At 49.6% G+C, this 15,563-nt stretch overlaps 1 protein-coding gene across 1 annotated transcript in view; it reads left to right on the top strand.

Annotated features, from left to right (window-relative positions):
* The window catches only part of ZNF512B (zinc finger protein 512B), a 58,833-nt gene that overhangs the window by 20,838 nt on the left and 22,432 nt on the right, over window positions 1-15,563 (top strand). Inside the window, exons 5-10 of the mRNA XM_074969654.1 lie at window positions 1,605-1,733; window positions 5,534-5,706; window positions 5,896-6,149; window positions 6,914-6,985; window positions 9,192-9,326; window positions 14,318-14,442. Of these exons, the coding sequence (XP_074825755.1) occupies window positions 1,605-1,733; window positions 5,534-5,706; window positions 5,896-6,149; window positions 6,914-6,985; window positions 9,192-9,326; window positions 14,318-14,442 (888 nt within the window). The remainder of the gene's footprint in view (window positions 1-1,604; window positions 1,734-5,533; window positions 5,707-5,895; window positions 6,150-6,913; window positions 6,986-9,191; window positions 9,327-14,317; window positions 14,443-15,563) is intronic.

The following is a 15,563-nucleotide window of genomic DNA, read 5'->3' as shown; positions in this document are numbered from 1 at the left end:
TCGTCTCTCTCGCTCGCTGTGATTCTCTCCTTCCCTTTCTCTCTTCCTCATCCTGTCCTAGCTCCTTTGCAGGGGGCTGTAAAAAGCCCAACCCCAACCCCTACGTGTCTGAGGTGGGGCAGGGCCAGCACCAAGTACCCAGGTGGTGTTCCTGATCAGCCAGTTTTAATTCCACTGACTGTGAAAGAATCTGGGGAGATGCTGTTACAGAGCCTGTGTGTGCATCTGCCAGAAAGAAGGAGAGCGACAACCACCAGCCTAATTCAAAGCAACTCCCCCTTCCAGCATGAGGCTGCTTTGCAGTCTGGGTTAGCGGTGCAGGCGCCAGTCCGAGTCCTTACGGCAGCCCTTCGAGATAGGTGAGACGTCACTAAGTGAGATGTCCCTCTTTGATCATGGACGGTGCAATGTGGGACTGACCTGCTGGGTGCCCAGTGGACTCAGCACCTCTCAGGAGCAGGACCTAGGGATGCTGCTTTTAAAAACCGGACAGCGCAAGTCTTTGTTCATGCAGTTACCACGGTTGCACATGCAAATGGGACATCGGCAGACACAGATGTCAGCCATCTCGCTGCCCCTTGGGAAGCGTTTTTGCTCAGGCTGGCCCTGCTGTTGCATGTGCTAATGAAGCTCTGTTTGCACACACGTCTGTCTGCACGGCTGGGTGCGTCCCCTTTGAACAATTTGACGCCAAGGGTGATGTGCTTATGGGAGCGACGTGGGTGACAGGATGATGTGAGCTATGGTTTATTTATGGGGATTATATATAAAGTACGGCTTAACAACTGGCATGATCCACACTGTGGTTTCTTCAATGGGGTGGCCAAAGAGAGGGGTGTTTGATGCGTGGGATTGGAATTACTCATTGGCATAACGTGAAAAATAGACGCAGTCCAGATTCCAAGAAGTGACTGGCAGGTTGGATGCCACGCTTGAGACACCCGTGCAGTTACTCGGCACTTTCTGGGCCTCTTCCCGGTGTCTCCAGTTGGACACTCAGCATCGCGAGTCACTTGTATAGGCTTTTGCATGTCAAGACAGTGCTTTCCATTAGGCAGGTTAGAGATCTGGCGTATTCATCGTGGGGTGTCAGAGCTGGTTTAATTATTGGGTGGCACTTAGTAGGGTGTGAGTTATTCCCTGGGGAATTGTACAATTTAATTTCAGCCCTGTAGCATGGACAACATATGGAGCAGGTTGTCATTAGACTAGGGTGCGGCGTGATTTGCTGACCAGATGAAATGTGGGGCGGTTAAATCACTGAGGCGACTTTTGGTGAGATTTATGGGCCTGGGCTAGAATGTATTTTAGTCATCTGGGAAACCCAGTGAGAGATGGGCTGCTTCCCTTTTGCAGGTGCAATGTATGAGTGCGTGATTGCATCCCCAGTTGAAGCAAACCTGAGTGCATGTACCTGACTGAGGGTAGAAAGCAGGCGGTGACAGGTACAAGTAGTTCATTTTGCAGGTGCACATTTTGAGTACACGCTGAGCCTGCACACTCTGCCCCAGCCCTTCTGAAATGTTCGCCCCAGCGTGTGTTGTGTTCACGGGATGCTGGAAGGTGTTTATTCAGCTGCGGGCCACCATGTCTCCCTTTCTCAGCTGCCCCTGATGAACCAGTGGAAAGATGAGTTCAAGGCCCATTCCAGGGTGAAGTGCCCCAATTCAGGCTGCTGGCTGGAGTTCCCCAGTATTTACGGCCTGAAGTACCATTATCAGCGCTGCCAAGGGGTAAGGAGGATGGAGGTTTGTGTTTCATTTTGATGATCCGTGCTTGTGTGTGTAATTTTCAGTGTTCCCCTTTGCTTCCAGCACAACACTCAAGCCTGGACGATTTCTCAGCAGTAGGGCTAAATTGCCTGGGGGTCTCAAGTTTTCGCAGGCACCTTCATACTGAGTCAATATTTTATCCCCACCCGTCCTCTAACCATCTGCCCATGTGCAGTGCCACCCTAACGTCTGGCCTTTGGCTGGAAGGGAAAGCTGAGCAGTACCTGTCTGGGCCCACTGCACCTCTTCCCCTCATTCATCACATGCTCTGTCAGCTATGGGAATGGGTTTCTCCATCGGTGGCGTGATGTTAGTGAGCGCCAGCCTTTTGCATGCCAGTGGTTTCATGGCCACCAAAGCTGGGTAACTGGCCGGCTTGTATTATTGGGCAGCTCTCAAGAAGAACACAGAGTTGTCTCCATTAGGCACTTGAAGTTGTGGCTTGGGCTGGAGCGCGGGCTCTGAAGGTAGGGACGAGGATGGGCTTCACAGCCCGGACTCTAGCCTGAGCTGCGACGTCAGAGCTCTGTCTGCACAGCTATTGTGAGAGCGCAAATGCAAGCCCCACTAAGCCACGTCTGCCGACCCCCCCGCTCGCTGTGTGGACGTAGCCTCGTGACACATCTGCCAGCAGGGCTCCAGCTAGCTTGATCAAAGTATTGGTGAGGGTGCAGCGAGGCGGGCTACACCATGAGGTAGCAATGCGAGTACGCACCCGGGGAACCTGGGGGACTTATGCAGTTAAGTTTGATCTGAACGTAACCTTTTTCCTCGTGTATGTGCAAGGTAACACCTTCAGACTGATTTACCAGCTTGAGCTATAGCCTAATCAGGGCTACCACTTGATCTGTTAAATCACACACATAGGTGCTGGGACTAGGGGTGCTGTTGCACCCCGTGGTTTGAAGTGCTTTCCATCATATGCAGGGTTTACAGTTTGGTTCAATGGCTCTCAGCACCCCCTCTGTACACATTGTTCCAGCGCCCCGACCTTGCATATACACTAGGAAAAAGCTCACAATTCAGGTTGAGGCATAGTTAACCTGTGTTAGCTAAGCCTGACCTACACTCCACCACTTTTCCTCCTTAAGACAAAGCTCTCTTGTTCCTCAGAATACTGACGTCTTGAATATTCCTTGAAAATCTATGGAAAGGTCGCAAAATGCCCTGGGTTGGTTCATAGACGTGCAGGACGATCGCAACAGGTCGTCTAGGCCAGTCCCCTGCCCTCGAGGTTGGCAATGAATGGCAGGGGCATGACAATCGAAATGAGCTGGACCTTTTAAACCATTAAAAAATCCAAAACCTCCCCAGTGGAGCCACCCTTTGAGCTGTTGGGGGGGAAAATATGGTTGTGGTTAGTTCGAATGACTCAGCTGTTTAAAAAGGAAACGAAAACTTCATTTAATTAGGCTCTTCCTTATCCAGGAAGATGCAAATTTTGTTTGCGGTTGTCTTTTGTGCAAGTATCTGTGCGTGCGTGTGCAGGTACACGCCTATCTGCGGAGCATGGTGCAGAAATCCAAGCTGAATTACCATCCTGCAAAAGGAAATTGCTCGCCTGGATTACGGGACCTCCCCTCTAAAAAGAAAACCACATTGCCCACAGATGCCCTTTTCAAAGAGAGGGTGGCACAATCCCTGCCCTGTGCAGCTCAAAACAGGAAACAGGCTAGAGGAGGAAATATGTTGTCCTTTTTTCTTTTTTTTTTTTTTAATTGATTCAAACCCCACCCCGTCCAGAATTTTTTCCCCCCATTTCTATCTGAGCAGTTGGGATTGTGCAGAATTTCTGGGCAGGCTCCAAACAGGTGAATTTGTTGAGATTCGAAGGCAACAGAAACTGAGCCGTGATGTGTTTGCAGAAACCTCTCAGTAATCTGCAATCTCCCCTCACTTTTCTGCCCCGCTTTTATGGCACTGAGGGTTGCTGTTTATTTCAGTCTCTACTAGTTCTGTAGTTTATTAAGAGGCGGTGTGAGCTGATCATATGGGGGTAGGTTTGCTTTACCTGGCATGGCATGGGTAGCTCAGAGGACGGGCAGAGAACATTTTGAAATATGGACTACACACTCCCCGAAATGGGATTATCAGATGTATTAGCCTCTCCAGCTGTCGTGTTCCCTTCAGGTCAGATTGTGCAAGTGGAGGAATTTTGCGTGATCCTGTGCAAAGCTACATTAGTACCGGCTAAATGCAAATCAACAGGAAACTCCGCTCACTGCGGGCCCAGGCCAGTATCCAGCCCTTAGCCCAGCTGATTGGACTGTGTGCTGGGGACGTGCGAGGGAAGAAAGCCACTCTGTGGCTGGTACTCCAGCCTGAGGGCTACAGAAACCCCTTTGGCTGCTGCACTGCCTGCCTGTGGTGAGGGACGGTGGGTGGATCTGCAATGATGTGCATTCGCTCCCTCGCCCCAATGCATTGCTGTGCTGGGGCACAGGGAGCCCTGGCATGCATTCCCCACAGCCTGCGCGGCCTTCTCCCACCCCATGCCAAGGGGCTGCGTTGGTTCTGCTGAACCTAAGGCCCCCATGGAGGTGGGCAATAGATTTTCCCCAAATATAGGGGCCAAGCCAGGGCCTGCTGTTGCCCTGTTTGAATGTACAATGGAGGAGTCGGGGAGGCAGTGCACAGGGTTCTGATTTCCCAGGAGGGACCTTTGCACATAAAGAGGCAGATCTAACACTGCATTTCTTGAGACGTCCCAGTATAGATGTGAGGTGAAATCCTGGCCCTATTGGAGTCAATGAGAGTTTTGCCCTTACTTTCACCAGGGCCAGGGTTTCACCCATAATCTCTTGAATGGAGACGGTGAGTTCTCGTGCTCAGTTGCTGTTTGCGTCCATTAAACTCCAACTCCTTCTACCCAGGCGGGCTGGACTAATGCTGCATCCCCTGACACTTCCCTTGTCTGCACCCGCCTCTCCGTGCCAAGGGTCAGCTCTTTCCTTTAACCCAACAGAGTCCTTCCGTAGGCAGCCCCACCCCTGCTCCCATCCCCCTGGATTCCCATTGCCTGGGGAAAGGCTGATAGAGAACTTCAGGTTTTTCCCTAGCAAAATGATCCAAGTCCCACATGGCCTAGTCCCCGTCAGAATTGTAAAGCAAGGGCTTTGCCTAAGAATTAAATTGACGGGGAGCCCAGATTGCATGGATTGAGGGAGTGAAAAGAGAATGGGAAAGGAAATCACACTGCAGGATTGACCCTCCAGTTCAAAGTTGCAACTTGAAATAAACTGGCCCCTGTTCTCAAACAGCAGCCATCTGAATTGTGCACAAAACTCCAGCTTTTTAGCAACCTTGCAATTGCACGTCTCTGTGCCTGTTTGCATGTGCAAATGCAGGATTTGTGCTTGCAGTTTAGGCGGCTGTTTGCATTAGGATCTCTGTTATGCTTTTATTTTAAAAACGGTATTCTCTTTTCATCCCCACGAAGGATCAGATTCCCCTTTTGATGCACCAGGGTACGTGTATCTCACCAAAGCACTCCTTGGCTCCCGTTTAAAATGCTGGCTGGCATTTCCAGTGGCGCCAAAGAGAAATAACCCTCTAGTTCCCATTGAAAGTCAATGGGGGTCAGGTACCTACGGCCCTGGCGCCTTTGAAAAGCTCACCGGCTGTGCCGTGTTGCTGATGGCGCTCGTGGGAAGAGATTCTTCTACCTCCCAGACTTGGCAGTGTGAGTTTGCGGGGAGGTTCTTGCACTTGCAGGGGAAGGGCTGGTCCTTTCCCTCTCCCACCTCTCTGCTCTCTTGCAGGGGGCGATCTCAGAGAAGCTGACTTACCCTTGCTCTTACTGCGAAGCTGCCTTCACATCCAAAACCCAGCTGGAAAAGCACAGGCTCTGGAACCACTTGGATAGGCCAGTACCAGCTAGCAAAGAAGAAAACAAAGTGCAGAAAGCCATGGGCAAGGCCAGTGGCAAGAAAAGGTACCGGCGCATGGCTTAGCTGCTTGCCAGTGGTTTGGGGAAGGCTGGGAAGAGAGAAAGAGGAAACTCCCAATTCTCTTCCCACTGGGCACTGTGGTGCAAGCCGGGTTGGCCGTTGGGTTGGAAGAGGTGTCAACAGCGTTGGTTTCTTGACTCCGTTTTAAATGAGCCCTCTATGCTTTGCCCTAGAGCTGCTGAGAGTTCAGATTCCCCCACCATCCATCCCAAACAGGCAAAGGTGGAGAAGACTGTGGTCCAGGAGCTCCCCGAGAATGGAGAGTGCCTGGTGGAGAGCAGGAAGAACAAAGCATTTCAGATCACGGCAGTGGAGGCAGGAGCAGCAGCTACCCCGACGGCCAAGTCTTCGAGCTGCAAGGATCCCAAACAGCAAGGGGGCACGCAGGCTTCCCTCCAGGAGGAGGACCCAGAGAGGATGAAGCACAGTAAGATTAGAGCCCGGGGCTACACTGGTTCAGGAGGCTGGAGAGGGTGGTGTCCCAGGGCGAAGGCCGGTCTCCAGTACAGCAACGTGATGGAGGGGGACTCCGCTGAAAGCAATTGCATCGCTCTCCATTTACACTCGTGCATCTGGCCCCGAGGCAGCAGGAGGCAGTGAAGCTGCACAGCACCCCTCCCACCCCCCACGTGGGCCCCAGCCACAGTCAGAAATCAAAGCCACGTGCGCGGAGCGGTCGGTCGGAGGGGAGAGTGCATGAGACTGCATGGGGGATGGAAAATGGTTCTGTGGAGTTCCGCTCCCAAGGCACTTAATGAGCCATGAGCTAAGGAGGCCGTACATGCAGAAACCGCGTAGGGGGTAGGGGAGCCATTAGTCACGCGACGCCAGGTTGTTCAGCAGCCTTCAGCAGTCAGATCTGCCTTATGAAGATAGGGAATAACGTCTCGGCTACTAGGGTTAGGTAGTTTTAGTTTAGGGTTCGGTAACAGACCTTTTAGCTGCCGCGGGATCTGGATCTAATGCTGTACGAGGGTGTTAGGCTGAGGGTCCTTTCCATCCATAGCTGCTTCATTTCAGGGCAGTAAAGCCCCTTGAGGGAGGGAGGGTAAAGTGAGGTTGGATCCCTTACTGCTCACCTCCTGATCCAGAGTTCATCCGGGTTCCTTTGCACCGTGTGTATTTAAAGCCACGCTTGCAGTGCAGTTATTTGACCAAATTTTTATCTCTGTTTTCTCTCTCTCGAGTCAGGAAGGAAACAGAAAACTCCTAAGAAATTTACCGGGGAGCAACCGTCCATCTCGGGGACGTTTGGATTGAAAGGTAACAGGCAGCCCTGTTTCAATTCCACAGCCTATAGCATTCCCCGAATACTGCCTCACCGACCCGCTCCTGTGAAGGCAGGTATCTGTGATCTGTTCATTGCCCAGGGCACCCCTAGCAGAGCCTCCAACAGAGGCATTGGTTAGACTCTGTTTCCAAGATGGGCCCTAAAACTTCACCTGTGAATGGCTTATGACTGAGGGCTAGGCTACACTTATATTTTATAGCGCTCTCACTGGCTGGCTCCGGGGGGTGAAAAATCACCCCCCTGAGCGCAGCAAGTCAGAGTGCTTCAAAGCGCCCGTGTAGACAGGCTCCGAGCACCGGGAGCCGCGCACCCGGCGCTCGGAGCTCATCCCCTCGTGGAGGCAGATTACCAGGAGCGCTGGGAGAGCTCTCTCCCGGCGCTCGCAAGCGACCGCACTCACACGTCAAAGGGCTGCCGCAGGAGCGCTCCCGCGACAGCGCTTTGAAGTTTCCAGCGTAGCCATGCCCTGAGGTTATCCCCTCTGACCTGCCACCCGAAAAAGGAGGGATGGGGCAGCCCCAGAAGTATGGCTGCATCATACTGCCTCTGATTTAATTTTCTACCCGCAGCTCCACCCCGAGTATGCTCCAGCATCCTCATCTCCTTCCCCATCTCAGATGTCAGCAACTGGTTACAGGATCCCTAGTGCCCTTAACAGCCAGTTGGGGCCTGGAGTTCGCCGAACATTTTTGCATCATTTCTGCATGCGCGGTTCCTGCCATTGCCTGAGCAAATCAGACGTCTGTGCTCACAAATACACATCTGCGCTTGCAAATGCTCAGTTTTCCCATGTAACTCCTCCCGTGCGGGCATGTGCAGGAAGAGCATGAAACCGATGCCTAAAAATGCACGTGGCTCTTGGGACTTGCATTCTAAAATCCCAGTCTGCAGGGGTTGCACCAAAAAGTGATGCTGGGCAAACAGGTCTTGCTGCAACCCACATCTGCCCCTGTTGGCCAGATTTTCAAAAGTGGCCTTTAAAACTGTATGTTCAATTTCTTGCACACACCCAGGTGGGTAACCTTCCTGTTAACTGCCCATACAAGGTGGGGTTGTGCGTGTGCAGAGCAGAGGGGCATCAGACGGAGCTGTTATTATTACTATTTATTTGTTGGTCCATCGGCTGCTTGTCTGGCACTATACAGTACATAGGGGAAGACACGATCCTGGCCCCTTTCCTCGGTGGATTGTCGCCAAAAAGAATCACCTAAGAAGTGTGTCTTGAGGGACCAGAATGAAAAGCGAGTAATCGCTTGTTCCAAGCGTGGAACAAGCTGCAAAGATGAGGTGGGAGAAAGGACACAAAGGCATGATTAAGCAGGGAAGCTGGACTGAGTGCTGTTCGCTCTGTGTGTATAGAACTCTGCCTGCTAATCCCTTTTCCACCAAGAGCAAATTTGTTGGCCTTTGCAGTCAGACTTGGCAATGCGGCAGCTCACTCAGCAGCGCAGATGGCAGCAGCCTGGTGTCCCAAAGGGATTTCTGTTTCCACGTGTGCCTGGCACTCACTCTTACACTAGCCCTCCTCTCTGCTCTCCTCTTTCCCTGCAGTTTCACACAGTCTGACAACGCAGCATGTTTAAGGAAGTCCCAGGATTCACGATGGCAAATTTTTAAGGCTGTGGGGAGTAAAGGTCCCATTTGAGATCCCAGAACTGCATTATTTCATAGTTGGGACCCTGGATTCCTTTTGCGAGCAGTTCCCCAAAGCTGTACCCTGCACGCGTCTCTTAGCAGAAACAGCCCTTTAATATTGCAGTGTCTCAGAAGCAGATCCTCTTTCAAATTCCTCCATCGGGCGTCAGACAGAAATCCCTCCCAGCTTGCTCCCCTCGCCCTCCATCCCTTAGCTGAAGTGATGACCTGTGCTCTGTCTTGGCTTGGAATTTCCCACGCTGTAAATTCTTTGGGAACAGGAAAAGTGTCTTGCTTTCTGTTTGCAAAATTCTACATGCATGCGTGACTTGGCATATCATAGTCATGGGTCAAATCCTGCCGTTGCTGCTTAGGCAAAACTGCCATGGACTTCAGTAGTCATTGTGCCTAAAGGACTGCAGGATTTTTGCCTAATGAATCAGTTAGATAACGTTCACCGGAAGAGCATCCATCAAATCTCTTTATCTTAAGGCCCCGGTTTCATGGTGTATGTCTTTAATAAAGGTTGCTCTCCTTCTACAGGCCTGGCAAAAGCAGAGGACAAGGCAAAGGCCCATCGAGCCAAGAAACTGGAGGGGACCAGCAGCACGGATGAGCTGAAAAAGAAGCCGCCAGGAGCCAGTGTGAAAAGGGAGGCCGTCGCGCATTTATCGTCAGGTGAGGCATGAGGATTCCCCCGGCCTGCTGAGAACTGGGTCACTTGGTGGTAACCGCCCAAGAGTGAGGGAGGAGAAACAAAGCAACAGTTTGGTTAATGGAGCTAGGATAATAAGAGACCAAAGTCATTTTGCCGGCGTGAGGAATGATTAGTGGTTAAGAAAACGTTTCGACACTTGTCTCAGTGCTTGGAGCACTCAGCCATAGCTTATTTTTGAACCTTCCCATTCACTATAGACTCGGTTCTCAACGTGGACTTTGGGGTCTGAGTGACATTGAGGCCCAGATCTCAAGCCGAGGCTGAGGAGTGCTTGGCAGAGCTCAGGAGAGGGTGGCTGAGAAGATTATGTCGCTGTTTCACCCCCGTGATCCTGGGCTGGTCTCCATTGTTCCAGTTCCCCACGACAATTTAGAGCAGCCAAGAGGCTGCTCTGCATTACCGCAGCTGTGCATGGCTCTAAGGGGCCATTTTAGCAGCAGGCCATTCAACAGCGGGGTGAGGTGTCCTTGCCACAACCCCTTTCTCTTGGCATTTTCCCCTGCACCAGCCACAGGGAGGAAGGGTGGGATAGGAGGCACTACAGCAGCTCCCAGTGATCCTGCTGCACAGGAGAGATTGCCCAGTGGCCAGGGAAGATGGCATTAGGGCAGCTCTGTGTCGGGAAAGCATCACAAAACTTCCCCAAGGCAGCCTAGAATCTGCCCTGCGGCTTCAAGTAATGACACGATAAGCAATGGGAAATGACATAGACGCAAATCTTGCCCCTCGTGCATGAAGTCGCTAGCCAAACTCCCACTGACGTCAGTGGGACCAGCGTCTGGGCTATCGGCTGGGCTTTGTGCACAGTTCTTCCGCTACTAACTGAATGAACACACCGACCGTTTGATGTCTGGAGCCTGCGTTTCGGAGTTCTTCCTCAGGCGGCACTTGCTTTCGCTGGCAGTCTTGACAGGGAGAGGCATGCAGGAGGCGCAGAATAAACACAGCTGCAGCGCTTTTCACCGATTGCACATGCAAATAAGTGGCTCTCTGAGCTCATCACAATGCGGAGATGTTCAAATAAACAAGCTCGATGAGTCACATGCTGACCATACTTCCCTGGTGTAAAAGCAGAGTCACCCTATCTGAGTCAGCGGAGAGAACTCCAGATTTACATCAGTCTGAGATCAGAATCTGGTCTCCTGTGGGGGGTTTTTAAAATCTCATTTCACACATTTAAATAAACACACGTTGGAAACTTGGCATGCAGACAATAGCTGCCTATGTTTGTGCAGGTGGCAGAGATACCAGTTACAGAGCTTACACGCACACAGTCGATTCGGAAGCCTGACGCTTATGTTTCATTCCTTCTCTGAGTTTCTCTTAGGGGCGATGAGTTGCTGGGGGGGAGGAAGGATCACTCTCAGCCGCTCTAGGGGCCGTCTGTCTAGTGGCCCCAGCTTTCCCCTAATGGCCCACTAAACTCTATTATACCATTCAACCACTAGGTGGCATTGTGTGTAAAATACCTTCTTTAAATGAACCTCAGCCATACCTGGCAGAGCATTAAAGGATCTCATACACACCAGGTGTGATCATCATAAGCAAGCTCTGAAGCCAGGCCGTATCTGGTACAGGGACATGACATGGTATCAGGAGTAAACTAAGATCAGAGACAGAGGAACAAAGCAACAAAGATTGCACAGGTTGCAGAAATAGCTTATTTTTGAACCTTCCCATTCACTTTAGACTCAGTTCTCAACGTGGACTTTAGGGTCTTAGTGAGCAAGAAAGGTTGCAAGCTCTCATCAACATGCCACTCTTCAGTGCTCCCAGAGAACTCCAGCTTTGATGGGCCTTCCCAGCGGACAGACTGGAAACAGTGTTTTGCAAGATTTCAAACTGCAAACAAACTCCGCAAAGAAACTGGAGATATACAGGTATCTTCTTTAATTTGTGCTATGGGGAAGCAGGCAGAGCATATTTTTAAACCCTTTGACTTTACTGAAGACAGTCACAATGATGTTTATGGAAAGGTTTCTGCCTATATTTGACACAGATGTGTTCACCAGAAAATTCAAGAACCAAGGGGAAATGTTGAATGTTTTATAAGAGCTCTGGATACATTGGCTGAAAACTGTAATTTTGAGCATGCAAAACATGAGAATATCCGAGAGAGACTAGTTATTGAGTTAACAGATAAAAACCTTTCACAGCAGCTACAGTTGAAGAGAGATTTAAACAGAGCTAGAGCTATTCAGAGAGTAAAGCAGTCAGAATTAGTGAAACAACAGAACAAAAGGCATGAGCAGTCCAAAAAACCTGAAACTAGCTTAGAAGCTATGAACAGACACTTGAGAGTTAAAAGTCATTATCATACAACTCCTGAAGGAAGGTGAGAGAGCTCCCAGGCTAAGAGGGACAAATTCCAGCCTACATGCACAAGGTGTGGGAAAAGTCATATCCCAGGAGATGATGCATGGCCAACCGGAGACACACGGTGTAATACATGCACAAAATATGGACATTTTGCGGCTGTTTGCTGCACCGAAGCAGTCAGGGAGTTGACTCAAATTACAGACAATCAAGAGGCATTGTTTCTGGGATCTATCACTTGTGATGACACAGAGCCTGCCTGGAAAGTGAAATTGAATATTCATGGCAGAACTATGGACTTCAAAACTGACTCAGGAGCTGATGTCACAGTCATCTCAGAAAGGACTTAGAATCACCTTCAGCTCGTCCCAGGCCAGAGCTGAAGTCACCTGACTCAGCTCTGAGTAGCCCTACAGGGATTCTGAACTGCATGGGCCAGTTCATCACAGAAATAATTTACAAAGACAAAAGCTTTGCATTCAGAGCGTGTGTGATCAAAGGATCAAGGACCAACAACCTTCTCAGCTGAAAGGTGGCAGCTATGATGGGCCTAGTAAGATAGGTGGAAGTCAGAAGAACTCTATAGAGGATTTGTTGATACTGAACTTTTGAAAGGAGATCCAGTTCAAATCAACGTAAGAGACAGACAATGTGCAGACACCGCTTCCTGAGAGACCTAGGAGGAGATTTGCTGCAGATTTATGCAGATTCAGAGGACATAATTACCTGGTGCTTGTGGACTCTTTCCAGTTATACCGAAATAATGTACTTGAAAGACATAACAGGTCGCAGTGTTACTGAGAAACTGAAGTGCACTTTACTTCACTTCAATATTTGAGAACAACTAATGACGGACAGTGGACCACAGTTCACTGCGGCAGAATTTAAGTAAGTCCAAACAACACATGATTTTGATGCTATTACTAGGAGCCCACCTTACCCACAAGCAAATGGAGAGGTGAGAGAGCTGGACAGATCGCCAGGAAAATCCTACAGCAGGGAGATCCATTCTTGCTCTTCTGAGTTACAGATCGACACCAGTAGTGGCTACTGGTTATAGTCCAGCACAACTCCTGACAGAAAGACATCACAGAAGTACTCTTCCAACTTTGGAAAAAACCCTATCTCCAAAGTGGCCAGACATGAAGAGAGGAGCCAAATCTGGTAAAAAAGTTAAAAGAGCTTATGAACACTTCTACAGCAGATATCACTCAGAGAATGGCCACATCGAGAACCTGCTGACCATCTTCATGTCAAATTGGATGTAGCAAAAGGATGGGCAACTCCAGCTGTCTCAAAGGAAAGCTTGATCATACATGATCAAGACCAACAGTGAAGAGTGCAACAGCAACGGCTGATGTCTCCAGTTTGCTCCTCAAAGAACAGCATAGAGCAACACTACAGATGACAGATGCAGAACAAGAAGAAGAATCCAGGATTCCAAACCAACCACAGCCAGTCATTGCAACTAATGGACAGCCAGAAGAACAAGTTGTTACATTTTTGGGTCGTGTAATTAGAAAACCAGTATGATCCTGCAACACGTAACAGATTGATCTGTACTGAACTACAAAGGTAGCATGATAATGTAACAATGGGAAATGGTAGGCGTGTAGAACTTTAAGGGGGAGAAGGCATGGAATGCTAAACTGTATTGTACTGGTTTCAGAGTAGCAGCCATGTTCGTCTGTATCCACAAAAAGAACAGGAGTACTTGTGGCACCTTAGAGACTAACAAATTGTACTGTTCAGCCACTGGGTAGCGCTGTGTGTAAACTACCTTATTTAACCAAGTCTGAGCCATACCTGGCAGAGCATTAAAAGGATCTGATGATGATCACACTTGGTGTGTATAAGCAAGCTCTGTTGCCAGTCCATATCTATGGAACATGATACTGGTCTCCCCCTGTTCATCTCAACTTAACCTGAAATGAGTCAGTCAGCTCTGAAACTCCAGGGCTTGCAGTCTTCCTTTTTCTCCCTCTCAGTTTCTTAGAGGCAGCCTGGCACAGGGCTGTTACCCCTCAGCTATCCCAGTCCTTTCGGCCTCCCCATCTTCCTCTGTTCTGCTTCCTTTATAGCTGGGCTTGTTTTCCTTATTGGTCCCAGGTGAGGGTGCATGCCTCCATGATCGGCAAGTCTGCAGCTGTGCTGAGCTGTGTTCAGTCTGGTCTCTTCTCCTTTCTGCTGGTGCTCAGTATGGGGTTTGTAAACCACATTGCAAACAAATGGCCTAGCAGCCTGACTCTGTGCATGAAACAGGAACATCCTGGTGCATGAATTACCCAAGTGCAGAAACTTCCCAGCAAGACCAGATACTGGAAATATGTATTTTTCCCCATTGCGCACAAAAATGGGCATGCAAATGAAATGACTCTGTGCACATGGCTCCGTTTGCCCAAGCTGTTACAATAATTTGAGGTGCAAATTAGGCACCCAACTGCCTTTTGCACCCAGAATTTTGGGAATGTGGTCTGCAATGTGGGTTTTTTTTCTACGAATGATTTGTTGCATTTGACCATTTCAATGGCTTCCAACCGTTTGAACCTTGATGTTTCTCTTATTCATGAATCCTGGAAAGGGCTTTATTTTAGCACCAACGGTTTACCTGTTTTGCCGTTCTTCCCCCCTCTAGCAAACCCAGAGGATCAATGGCAGCGGGAGATCAATGAGAAGGGAGAAGTTGCCTGTCCCACGTGCAGCGTTATAACCAGGAAAACCATTGCTGGGCTCAAAAAGCACATGGAAGTCTGTCAGAAAGTAGGTGCTTTGCAATCAGTGTTCAAATTTAGCTCATTTATTCTGGTGGGGAAGAAATTTGCACACCCTAGAATGAAATAATTGATCATAATAAATACCTACCTCTTATGCAGCACCCTTCCTCGGGAGACCTCAGAGCGCTTCACAGTTGTTAATGGATTTATCCTCATGACACCCCTGAGAGATAAGATAAGGGGGGAGGGATAGCTCAGTGGTTTGAGCATTGGCCTGCTAAACCCAGGGTTGTGGGTTCAATTCTTGAGGGGGCCATTTAGGGATCTGGGCCAAAAATTGGGGATTGGTCCCTGCTTTGAGCAGGGGGTTGGACTAGATGACCTCCTGAGCTCCCTTCCAACCCTGGTAGTCTATGATTCTATTGTCCCCATTGTACAGATGGGGAACTGAAGCACGGAAAAGCTCAGGGGCTTGCCCACGGTCACACACAAAGTCTGTGGAAGGGCAGGGAATTGAACCTGGGGCTCTCAGGTCTTCGGCAGAGGCCCTAACCACTGGGCCATCCTTGCTCTTGTTTATTAATTAATAATTAATTAATTGTCTCTAACTGATATTGGTGCTCACTAAACCTCAAGCTGTGGGACTCCTACTGGTTGTCTCCAGAGAGCTGACTCGGCGCTTCAGGCTGGCTTCTCCGCCTTCATTTCCAGCTGCTAAATTAATAGATTTTTAAGGCCAGACATGCCCACTGTGATCATCTAATCTGACCTCCTGCATAACACAAGGAGTTTCACCACGGGACATTCGCTCACTGAGCCCAATAACTTGTGGTTGTGGTCGTGCACATCTCTCAGAAAAACACCCTGTCTGGATTTAAATTGTATTTAAAATAAGGCAAACACACACTCAGTACCTCTATACTAGTACTTTTCCACGTGGGCTATTGCGGCCTCCGGAGACCTTTGGCATTGTCGATGGGCGGAGGTGGTCCCTGGATAACGAATGCAAGTGGAGGCATGGATGAGATCATCTCTGTATTAAAATGTGGCCCGTTAAACTTCAGTCTCTGAAAAACCAACTTACTCAAAATCCGTTTCAAACAGAAGATGGGTGCCCGATTTTCAAACTGTTTAGGCGTGCGACTGCACACGCAGCGTTTGTGTCTA

This window comes from Natator depressus, chromosome 13 (assembly GCF_965152275.1).
Source record: "Natator depressus isolate rNatDep1 chromosome 13, rNatDep2.hap1, whole genome shotgun sequence".
In the NCBI taxonomy this organism is placed as follows: domain Eukaryota; kingdom Metazoa; phylum Chordata; order Testudines; family Cheloniidae; genus Natator; species Natator depressus.
The sequence above is the reverse complement of the archived record's forward strand: the minus strand, read 5'-3'. Positions and strand labels throughout refer to the sequence as shown.